This window comes from Sardina pilchardus, chromosome 24 (genome assembly GCF_963854185.1).
Source record: "Sardina pilchardus chromosome 24, fSarPil1.1, whole genome shotgun sequence".
NCBI classification, from domain to species: domain Eukaryota; kingdom Metazoa; phylum Chordata; class Actinopteri; order Clupeiformes; family Clupeidae; genus Sardina; species Sardina pilchardus.
Genome location: NC_085017.1, coordinates 15,720,702 through 15,733,201, shown reverse-complemented (window position 1 = coordinate 15,733,201; position 12,500 = coordinate 15,720,702). Strand labels below are relative to the sequence as shown.

The 12,500-nt window shown below is 43.8% G+C and overlaps 1 protein-coding gene across 3 annotated transcripts in view; it reads left to right on the top strand.

Annotated features, from left to right (window-relative positions):
- samd12 (sterile alpha motif domain containing 12) overlaps positions 1-12,500 on the top strand; it is a 70,487-nt gene that overhangs the window by 8,949 nt on the left and 49,038 nt on the right. For 2 of the 3 annotated variants that reach the window (XM_062530186.1, XM_062530183.1), the window contains exons 2-3: positions 2,118-2,320; positions 8,575-8,704. In XM_062530186.1, coding sequence (XP_062386170.1) covers positions 2,118-2,320; positions 8,575-8,704 — 333 coding nt within the window. Of the gene's footprint in view, positions 1-1,846; positions 1,951-2,117; positions 2,321-8,574; positions 8,705-12,500 lie in introns of those variants that run through there. The other variant, XM_062530184.1, reaches the window with a different exon arrangement.

Sequence of the window (12,500 nt, the reverse complement as noted above, 5' to 3'; positions counted from 1 at the left end):
TTTTGGGACAAATTAAGTATCACTGATTCTTCTTCCTTTGCTGACGGATGTTGTTTCTAAATCTTCACACTGTTTCAGCTCGCAAGCATTTAGCTGTAGACAAATTGCCTTGGTTGGGAGCTTCGTGAGGACACTGCGCTCACAGGCGCTTCGCCTGACATTTGATGTTTTCCGGTTGTCCTCAAGGCGTGAATGGCGTGTCGTCTGAGAGTGGCAGTTGCCCGCCTACCCGGGCCACAGCTATGGGGAAGGGCATGGTTTTTATTTTCGTTAATTCCTGGTCGGGTTTCTTGTAATTGGCGGCCGGCAGCGGCCCGGAACGATCCCTGGCAAGCGTCCACCGTCTGGCCGCGGTTCAAGTTCGGGCCAGCGTGATGGATTTAGCCAAAGTGTCATTTCTCCCCCTCCTCCTCTTCCTCTCTCCTCTTCCTCTCTCATCTCCCATAACCCTGTCCTTCAGCTGAGGGATGTTGTGGAGGGAGGATGTGTCTCACAGGGTAGTGGGTACAAGAGTCTTTTTTTTTTTGTTATCAACTGTTTATTGAGTTTCATAAACAGGGGAAGGGGGAGGGGGGGGGGGGGGTGGCAAGACGGTTACATGAAAGCTAGATAGTAATCCATACACATGGTAAAAGAGTGGAAATAAAAATAAGTAGAAAATAGAAAATACAAGATCATTACGTTTTTACAGAGAAAAAAAACACTCAACAGCAATATGTATTTCACACATAAAGGCAACTCATTGCACAAGGGGCATGAGATCTTGGACCCTGCATATTAATGCCTCCCATTTTTGCAGGGTGGACTGGGTACAAGAGTCTTATCATCACATATATGTAGTACATGGATTTGTGCTCCTGCAATGGCTCTGATTTGAAAAGGAATGTAATTCTCATGGTTATTTTATGTTGACCTACTCCTGCACCAATTGAAAATCAGGGCAAGAGAGTTTAATCCCAAAGAGGGACTAGTGAGGTAACACGAATTTACTTTTTGTTTTTAAGTCATAATTATTTTTGCCGTGTTAGGTTATCAGGATGCATGATTTATTCAGAGCCTACAGACTGTTAAGTGTTCATTTTTACCTCAGCATGCCCTGACGTGTTGAAGTCTGGCGCCCCTTAGTGAATGCTGACAGATATAGCAGCTCCAGAGCCTTAGGGGCAAGCCACTTGACAGTTGTTGTGTTCTGTGTGACAACAAGGAAGTGAACCAATTTAATTTGTCAAAGACATGCAATTTGTCTTGATCAAAGAGCCTGACCGCAATCTGTAATTCTTTTTAATGGCCACCTCTGGAATAGTTATTACAATGCATTGGCGTGTTCTTCCTGGAACATGATAGCGTTACAGTAACTCGCCGAAAAATAAATCCTTCCTTGTATGACTTCCTCATACACCATAATTATGGGTGTGAGTTAGTGTCGAAGCACAATGAATCTGTTCAACCAGGGGAGCACCAGGTGATTACAGTAAACCCAACAGCTAATTTCTGGTAGACACTATTTGAACCTCCTGTGACAATTAAAATGACGGATGCCATAATCTGGGGGAGGTTTAAATCTCTGTGGTGCTCAGAATTACCATTAGAACCCAAATCCATCACACGGAGACAGATTTCTGAGCAAATTACCCAGATGCTTGTTTGTAATTACAGAGTGTGAGAGAGAGACTTCCACAGTCCCTTTTGCCGCACAACCCTCTTCAGTTTCTGATGAGATAAAGCTTTCATTTATCTTAACAGTACATCAGACCACAAAAAACTGGTTTGGAATAAACAGTATGTGGGCTGAGGTGTAAGAAGCTATTTAGAGTGAAACTGCCACACCAGATCACAAAATCCTGAAGACAAATTGGAGTCGATGATTCTCTTGAAACCTCAGCAAGCCTTTGAACCAGTGAGCCTACATGAGTTTAGACAGAAAATGAGAGATGAGTCGCAGTATTAGATGTAAGGAGTGTGTTAGAACTTGTTTGGTGTTTCAAATTTGGGTATGTCTTCTGAGGGGAAGTGAGAGCACCATCTGGTGTTATTTTCATGGTACTGACTTCCAAGAAGTCTCATTTTTTTCTGTTATTTTTTTTGTCTGTGTGTTTGTTTGTTTGTGTACCTTCTAGCTGTCCACTGCAACCTGAGCCAGAACGGCATCGACCACCAGGTGTGCTCGGAGGACATCACCTCTCAGCTGGAGGAGGAGCCTATCGAGCAGGAGAGCCTGGGATTGGACGAGGACAGTAGTCCCACCTTTCCCGAGCGGAGCCCAGCGTTCCAGAGGCGATCCCCACCCCAGCGGTCTGTCTCAGAATCAGAACTCTCTAAGGTCAGTAGAGAGTTTAGTGTCCAGATAGAGGAAGAGATTAAAACTCTCTTTCTGTCTCTCTTTCACACACACGCACACATACACACACACACACACACACACACACACACACACACACACACACTCACACACACACACACACACACACACACACACACACACACACACACACACACACACACACACACACACACACATTATTTTATTTGGAATGACCAATACTGATTAAAACAACACAGCATCAAAATAATGACAAAGAGCCTGTTATGTCTCACTAGACAATACAAACATGAATAAATAAATAAATAAATAGGCTATGTATGTGAAGTATAGAGGTGGCATCGCTGCAGAAAAGTATTTGGCTAATCGCTAAGAGGTCATTTTACTCAGTCCAGCAATTTGCAAGCCTCTAACAGAGTCTGTGCACATGTCCTAGACTACCATAAATTAAGATAGGACACACACACACACAAACAGAATCACATGTTTTGAGTTTAATTGAATTACTCTATGTGATAAACATCATAGTGTTTTGTATTTCATACTTGTGTAAAAACACCTTGATGTTTCAATTAAAAATATATATACAATGTATATCGATTGTACATGTAGGTGAAAAATACTGTTGGAAAAACACTTTTACTGTTAGATTTTTGTTGGGAAAAAAATGCACACCACAACATGAAACCTTTGACACTGGCACTCATATGCACTCACACGTGCATGCATACAAGGTCAAACTTGTAACTCAGGTAACTCAGACAATTTGTAACTGGATCCAGACAATTGAAGCAACACAAATGAACTCCTTATCGTCCATCAGAGCATCTTATCGTTCCCGTTCCTGTCTATTGTGTGTCTGAAATGCGGAAGAACCTGAATTGACCTGTGGGTGTCTTGTCTTTCTCAACACTTGTCGTGACAGCGTTCTTATGTCACTACTTCTGAGGAAGATTCTGACTGGAAATTGTATTACCTCGACTGGGTGGACTCTGTACAAAACAGCTTAGTTGATAACCAGGAAGAGACTAGTCTGATTCATACAGTAATTAAAGGGACACTTCACCGATTAGCATTAAGCTTTGTATCTTTAGAAAACCAGTCATGTTTTTCAATGGTTGTGCATCATTCCCTCAGTTTGCCTTGAGATGGGAGAAATACGGATTTCAATGAAACCCATGAATAGGACTTCCTGCTTTCAATGATGTAAAATTATGATTTTAACATCATTGAAAGCAGGAAGTCCAACATTGAAATCCGTATTTCTCCCATCTCAAGGCAAACTGAGGGAATGATGCACGACCATTCAAAAACATGACTGGTTTTCTAAAGATACAAAGCTGAATGCTAATCGGTGAAGTGTCCCTTTAAGCCTGAATGCTGTTTGCTACCACTGCTTACTTCTGAAGGCCTACAATGCAGCAAGTGTAGCTCAAGGTATATGAACACGCGGGTCTGACCCATTGCAAAAGAGTATTAGCATTCTGTATTAGCATTCTCTTTGCGCCGGCTCCACCCTGTTCCACCAAGCTGCTCCCGCAACAGCCGCCTTATGTAATAATGTTTTTTTTTTCTTCTTCTTTCTGATGGGAGCCACAATGCCTGCACGCCATCCAAATCCAATTTCAAGCGGCCATTTTTAGCCATTACCAATTCCCTGCGCGTCCCCCATTTCCTCCCTCCTCGCCCGTGGTGTAGCTGGACTCATCAACACACGCCACGGTATAATTAACAGCCAGCCTTTTTCTTGCCTCTGTGCTCCAGGACTGAAAGAAAGGGAGAGACAGAGAGAGAGAGAGAGAGAAAGAGAGAGAGAGAGACAGAGAGAGAGAGCAAGAGGGAGAGGCGAAAGATTGGCTTTGAATTCATCTGAGGAGCCTGGGCAGTTAATTAACTGAAAGGCATTGATAGGGGGAATGACACTGGGCCTCAGTGTGTCTCATAGCGCCGCAGGGCAGTCTGGACTCGGGCACTGCTAGTGGCCGTCCGGAGGACACATCATCAGCCCTGTCTGTGTCCTGAGGAAAACAGACTGTCCACAGGGTGGCGCTCTGGCTGCATGTATAAAACACGGCTGTTGTCAGGGCTGCCGATATAGCAGATGATGAATGAGAAACCAATAATGGCCACATTCAGATATTATTATTATGGTGATGATGATGATTTTCATTTTGATTAGAATGTAATATATGATATGGATATTAAATATAAATGTGCCAGAATTAGCCTAGATGGCTATTTTGCATCTGTCCGTGGACTGATGTTAAAAGGTCAGATGCACTTAAAAGAAATACACGTCTTGGTAAAAGTATCCAAAACACATAAAACATGCCATGCAGTGAGAATGTGATCAGTATGAATGGACAATAATAATATAGAATGTATAATATGAATAGAAATAATGTGTAATAATAATAAAAATTATAATAATAATGCAGAGAAGTAGCATTTTGCAGGACTGACAATAATGACGATTATAGTTATTGTTATTATTAATAATATTGTTAGTAGTGTATGTGAACAGTTCAATGCTAAAAGTATGTCTTGCACGCAATGAGTAGCAGTTAGGTTATAATTTAAGATGACTGTGAAGTGTTAAATCATATTCATCGAGAAATTGTAATAAATGCATTCTATTTTGCTGTAAATCTCACAGTTTGATACAGTACAGGTTCTCTTTTCACTTGAGATTTTTTGCCTTCATGTTTCTTTTCTCTTTACACACTCTTATTTTTCTCTGTTGTCCTTGTAGCGTTGCTATAGTAACACGCGAAACACTTCAGTTGTATAACGTCTTTAATTATGGCAAGAACAGAGTGACACACATGTTCACATGCAAACACATACACTCTCTCTCACAGAAAAAACAAGCACACACACGTACAAATACTCAAACAGAAGTAGCCTGCAATGCTTACACACAGATGTATAAGCACAGGTAGCTCAGAGTGATACAATCCCCTCCTCTCTCTCTCTCTCTGTCTCTCTGTCTCTCTCTCTCTAAGTCATAAACACACACACACACACACACACACACACACACGCAGCAATTCTAAAAGTGTTTTTATGCTTTTCCTTCCTGTCATGTTCTTTATTTCATCCCTCCTTTTGCTCAGTGCAGTGCTGTCAGTCATCCGCTCTAATTGGCCCTGGAATCTTAATGTGGCTCCGCGTCCAATCCCATCCTGTTTGAGGAGCTGCAGGGCTGCGGGCGAGGCCCTGCACACTTAAACACAACATCGGAGAACTAGCCCCCAGTCTGAATTAAAAACCGCCTTTCTGAAGATACGATTGAGAAAGAATGGTGAGCCGTTATATAAAGAAGCTTCGAACTAAAGGACCCTAATATCCCTTGGGACCAGTCTGAAGAGTTCTTCACGTCTCGTTTCGTCGTCAGAATAATCTTCTAAAGTTCTGATGTTAGGTACTCAATACTTGACAGGTATTGCTGCTGAGTGCTTATTAGTATTAAATAAATTGTGTGGACAAGCACTGCTCACGGTCCTGTGCTGGACTTGAATTCGCAGCTTCAGACATGGGAGGAGAGGGTGCTAGCAAGGAAGGTGCAAGCATCTGTCGCTAGCATGTCTTTTAAGGTGGGAAATGCGATTGAGGTTTGCTCTCTGCACATCTGCTAGTTGCTGTTGTGTTCTCCTCTCATACTGTAGTATGCTGCATTGTAGAGAGGGGAGGGTCAGGGCTGAACAATTGCGAAACCACACAATGTTACAATTAAATTAACCAGCCAAGTTTGGTATGACACACATCTTTACTATGTTTGAATAATCATTCCAATTGAGCATTCCATTTATATGATCGAATCATGGAAGGTCACTCACTGTACATAAAAAAAGATGGGTTGTCACAGTTAACTAAACAACAAAACACTGAATCGAACAAACTATTCAAAGCACGATGTTTTTAGATTTAACCAACATATTTGCCACAGAAAGGAATTTATCCAATAGAATCATGTGAGATTACTGTAATGTGAAACACCCAAGCCACTTCTAAACCAGAAAGGCAAATCATCACATGTTCCTTTGATGCCACTTCTTTGTGTTCCCATAAGCCTTAAAAAGAACACTTGGATAATCAAGCAGCTATCAGTGTTGCCAGAAATGTTCACATGAGTGTGTTAGGTGTGTGAGGTTCTGAGCATGCATGAGATATGACTGTGGTTCCGGGTGTCATGTCTCTAACCATAATGAATGCTGCTGATGACAGAGGCACATCTTATTCAGGATGTTTCATCTCAGGAAGCAGTGACTGTGAAATATCTTCTGCTCACATTGGCACTGCAGTATTCATGGCCTACTCTATACAAGCCTCAAGCTGTAGGTAGAACACAATAGAGTTGAAGTGGCATGTATATTTAATGCAAAGTTGATTTAAACTATTCCATTGGAACAAAGTACAGTAGTCACATCATGAATCAATTTTGTAATCCAGAAAAAGAAATGTTGCATTCAAATGTAAAAGCTGTGCTTAGACATTTATTTTAAGTGCAAATTACAATTAAGTCCAATGGGTTATTTTTCCATTGTGATTTCGAGCACTCTCCGTTCATACTAAACTCACTATTCACTGTAACCCTCCATTCAACGAGATTTGACTGTCTCCATTGGCAGTAACCTCTAATGTGGCATTTATTTTACAGCCTGTGAGGAGTTACTGCCTTCAGCAGCCGTGGTGCTGTAAGTTCAGCTGAATCTAATTACTAGTGCCCGTGGGCAAAATTGAGGAAGTTTATTGGTGGAAGTGGCCATCATTTAAACAAAGGAATGACCAATCATAGACATATTGGGCTGCTAATAAAGAAGACATTTGCAAATCAAGAGCAGACTGCAGGGATGCTTCACCTTGGACACCGACAGGCATTGTCATGGGCGACGTGGATTACATTTGATACTGTAATAATTTTTGGCATGAAATTTTAGAAGTGACTCATCATTTTTTCCCCCTGAAACACCCTAATGACTAAAGGAAAGGTCATCCCCGACCATAGTGTCATTTTATGCAAGCCTTCCATTTTTTAGTAACATCAGCCGTTATGAAGACTAACCAGTCAGCACTAATGTCACATTCTTAAATTCTGCCATGGTCTCGTCTGTATTTGCGTCTGTATACCCTTGGTGGTTGCCCACCTGTTAATCACAGACAAAAGAGTAGAATAGAATGGAGCTAAATAAAATAATAAAATGATATGGAATAAAAGTACCGCAGGTGGTTGTAATGTAGTAATAGATCCCAGTCTGGATGTAGAAGATCTTATTTACTAATAACCTGAGATGGTTAATTTCCTTGCAGTAAAAGTGGAAGATTTACAAGAGAAACAGGATAAGAGATGAAACGATGGAGGGGGATTCAGGAGTGTGTGGCCTCTCAACGCTGGCTGGTTCAATCACGCCACTCTTCAGAAACAACAAGAGAAAAAACACAGCCCTCTCATTTACTGCCTCTCAATCAAGGGCCTTTCATGAAGAGAAGAATGGCTTGTCAATGAATGTGCCGTGTGTGTGTGTGTGTGTGTGTGTGTGTGTGTGTGTGTGTGTGTGTGTGTTAGTGTGTGTGTGTGTGTGTGTGTGTGTGTGTGTGTGTGTGTGTGTGTGTGTGTGTGTGTGTGTGTGTGTGTGTGTGTGTGTGTGTGTGTGTGTGTGTGTGTGTGTGTGTGACATAGGGGCAGGAACAGTCCACTCAACTACCCACTTACCTTCATACCTTGATAACCCAATTCCCCCTCCCTGACCCTCCATGCTGAGGCCTGAGAGGTTTTGCCTGACTGTTAAGTCAATGATATTCGGCACTTGCCTTTAAAAGGCTTACCAACCTTTTCCAAGGCACCAAGTCAAGTAATGGTCTGTGGACTGACTGATTTAGCATTCGGAGTCACACTCCCATCTTCTCCTGACCTTAGTAGCACTCACGTTTTGTTATTTGTATACAAAATGTACTCTGTATCCCTGCTCTAGCTGAGGCTGCTTAATTAGGCCCGTATTTATTGTGGTGTTAGGAATGTCTTGCAGAATTTAATGCATATTAAGCGTGTTCTAAAGAGGGCTTCAAATGTCAAACTTGTGAGATAAGAAATATGAGGCACCATTGTGGACCGAAAATGCAATAAAAGCATCTTATGTGAAGAGTGGAATTTCAATAACCACATCTGAAAATGTACCTGTACTTTACTTTGCCAACCCTTAGATCCCAGACTGCTGCAGTCACGGCTCTAAGCTCTTTTATCTGTTGTCCTCCAGCCAGGAAATGTGAAGCTCTCCAAGCCGGTGGCCCTGTGGACGCAGCAGGACGTCTGCAAGTGGCTGAAGAAGCACTGCCCCAACCAGCACCAGATCTACAGCGACTCCTTCAAGCAGCACGACATCACCGGTAAGCAAACCTCAAAATCAGCTCTCCACCATCCTGGAGCTCACATGTGCTTGGAATGGACAAAATACTGTAGCAGCCGTTTCCCAAGCACAACCGTGGACTGAATACTAATGTTCTTTTAAATGTTAAAGTGGACCTCAGGTTAGCTGAGCTTTTGGGTATTGGTTGCGTATAGGTTTTGGGCATCCAGCAGACCAATCTAGGTCTGTAAATAATTTAAAGTTATTCGTGCCAACTATTCAGTGGTCAAAACTTGACTTGAAGAGCCAAGCTGACAGCGTTGCACTCTGGGGCTGTTGGTAGATCGTAGCCCCATTTGCCGCTTTCAAAGTAGAGCCCGCTCTCTCGCTGCTGTCATGGGGTCTCGTGGTTCCTGAGGTGTTGAGAGCTTGTCAGCTAGAAGCAAGATGATGGCTGTCTTACGTCTTGTCTGCCAAAGTCTTGCTGAGAAAAGCCAAGCGGAGAATGTCTGTGTGCCTCTCTCGAATATTTGCTCTATCTGCTGGCCCTCTCTCTCTCTCCCTCTCCCTCTCCCTCCCCTCCTCTCTCTGTCTCTCTCTCCCTCCCCTCCATAGTGTTGTAGCGTATTCCCAGTAACAAGCCCTCTCTCTGCAAGGTCAGGCCGCCTCTCTATGCCCCCACCGCCACATTAGCGAGCCTATAATGATAAGGCCGCTAATTGCCATGTTGTCTAGCCACCTCTCGCTGGAAAAAAAAGCACGCTTGTATTATGTTTATTACTGCCACAGGCATCTCCTTGGGCCAGCGCGTTTTTTTTACAGTACGCAACACATTTGCACAGCAGGAAGTGCATTAGCGCTTTTTAGCATTTAAGCAAAGTGGCCCTCGTCTCAAATAATTGCCTTCAGGCTTTTGTGTGGCGCTCGTGTATTCGTGACCTTGGTATGCCTCGTGCCACATACTGTTTGAGAGTTGGTGCAGTTTACATATTCTACGCCACAACCGATCCTACCCGGTGACGACGACCCGCATAAGCGCTGTCGTCATCTAACGATCGATTCGCCGCAAGAAAAAAACGAAAAAAAATTCAGGGCGACCGATAGGCTGTCATGTTCCGATCATCGTCAGATATGGCAAGCCGGGTCGGGCGTCGGCTCCCATTAGCTTTAATTTATGCGTCGAGTGTGAAAGTGACTCAGTGCATCTGACAATGCGGCATTAATTAACAGCACCCACTTAATAGACGTCAGGCCTCGCTGATTAGGCTCACAATGAAATTTGTATCCCTCCCCCCTCGTTTGGGCTCGCATAATGGAATGCGTAGCGTGACGCCTTGATTCAAGTAAACAAAGAGGATCTGTGTTGTTATAATACATGTACTGGCGTTCTCAAGGAGGTATTGTGAGGATGGAGAAAGGAGGCAAAAAATAAACATGAATAATGAATGAAGTGTGCGGGCCTTGTTGCCTTGAACTAATTCTCAATATTCGAGTCTGAGCTTGAATATTAAATCTGCTCGGTCTCGGATTTCCATATCTTGATGAGGACAAAATAAATGGTGAAATATGGAAAGAAAAAAAACCTTGACTCAGAACTCTCCAACAAGCAGCACGGTTTTTACCAAACCTCAAGATCCATCCAATTAGGGGTCGGCTAATTATGAGAGTGTGCAAGTCCTATGCGCTTTGGTTTATTTTTGAGCACATAGGTCTTTTTCCTCCTCATTTTTCCGTCCTTAGACCAAATTTTGCTCAAGTGCAGATGACGAGCAGACAACTGTGCTGGTGCCAGCGTCTGAGCGGGGGCCTTCAAAAAAAAGCTAAACGTCTTCCTCGCGGTCGCCAGCAGCGATTGCCAAGATTCCCTCGCAGTTGAAGCCTTCCTCCCTTCGCGAGACTCTTGGGTTTCAACTCCACCACCAAGCTGTCATTAAAAATGCATTAAAACATATTAAAGCATAATTAGATATTAGTCCCTAATCTTTCGTAATTACAAAGACACAAATCTGGCCGAGGCCTCGCCAAATGAGTTAAATACACATCTCCGATAGCGTAGGTGTAATCAGCGAACGACGGCGACGTGGAGACATATGTAATCTGCAGAGAGGGGAAGTGCGGGTGGCAGCGAAGACTGAATGCAAATTCGTGTGGGTGAGAGATAGCACCCAGTGTCTGCAGCAACGCACAGCTCAGCGAAAATGGAATGGATCGGGTTAGGGTCGGGGTGGGGTGGGATCGAGAGGTGGGGTGTGTGGAGCAGGAGCCGGAAACAGACGGAGAGACAGCCCAGTCCGATCCAGGCCCTGTCAGGCCGAAATGAGAACCAGCTGGGGAGATGTTTTGGGAGTCGCTGAAAATTGAGATTCTCCCCTTGTCTCCTCCAGGACAGTGTATAAATCACAAAAATGGGCTCCGGGTCGTTTTTTTCCCCCCTCCTTCTGGGTGTTGATTTTTTATTTTTTTTCTGTCCGAACCTATTCCAAGGGGCACGGGGAGGTAAAACTGTAATTTATGAAGTCATTTACGATCCTTGGTGATGGTTTCACGAGAAGCCAATGCAAATAACACACATTACTCCACGAGGGAAGGGTTGTAACTGCCAGCGTAAAGTAACCCAAGGCTCTCCTCGCAGAGTCTTTACAGATGCACCTCGAAGCCCTCTCACCACCGCATCTCACATGTCCAACTAGAAGCATGCGAAGATGCAACCTTTCAGCTCTCGGCCTTTAAAGTCGTCTTGCTGTTATTAGTGTCGTTCGGCCGTGAGTTACAGAGCGCCGCACTTAACTTTGAAGAGAAACAGTAGTGTCCGTCAAAAGAGTCGGTTTCGGTTTGAATATTTGAATATCTGAGAAAGTGTTTGGACTACCAGGTGTCGTTGAGTGTGCGCCATCAAGTTGAATGGCCATAATCTTCTCGGCACACAACTGGAAAAGATGGAGTTTTTTCGAGTGATCAGCTTTAGGTCCCAGCTCTCCGCCCCAAGCCAGAATGACTAGAGGGACTGATAAATCTCACGTATTTTCTAGCCCATAGTTAGGAAAATGACAGTGAAAACAGGCCCGAGTGGACAGATTTACGACAAAATTGCGATCCGGTCAGGCTTAAACACCCCGGCAGGAATGGCAGCGCTTGTGGAGGGTTCTGCTCTCTGGGTTGTGGAATGACACATCTGTCTGGACTACTCGTGCAACAGAGAGGGGCACGTTTAGAGAGCCTGAGTAATGAGAAGGAAAAGGGTTTTGTACCATGGCAGAGGGTTGCAGTTAGTTTGAGCTCAGACGGTGTCAGATGGCGTGTGTGTGTGTGTGTGTGTGTGTGTGTGTGTGTGTGTGTGTGTGTGTGTGTGTGTGTGTGTGTGTGTGTGTGAGAGAGTGTGTGTGTGTGTGTGTGTGTGTGCGCGCGTGTGCGCGGGTATGTGTGTGAGAGTGTGTATGTGTTCCCATCATGGTAATCAGAAGGGTTTCATGGATGAAGACTTACTGGATGGTGGAAACATGGCATGGTTTTGTGAGCTCTGGCTGTTGGAGAATGAGGCAAAGGGACCCAGATGAAAGTAGCATGCCTTGTTTAGACTTCACCCACCATATCGGCAGACATTTGACGAGCATCCAATGCAAATCAGACACTTGCAGAAGAAGGAGAACCGTTTCAAAGGAGAATGGTACGAATCACCAAGACACATGTACTTTCCTCTCCTTTCTCTCCCTTCTTCACTTCCCCTTATCCCTACTCTGTATTTAATCCTTGCCCTCTCTTGATTAATTGTCTGTTGGCACATTTTCACGGCCTGTCAGGAAATCGATACGGTCGTCCAATTCGCCGATAGTCCGGAC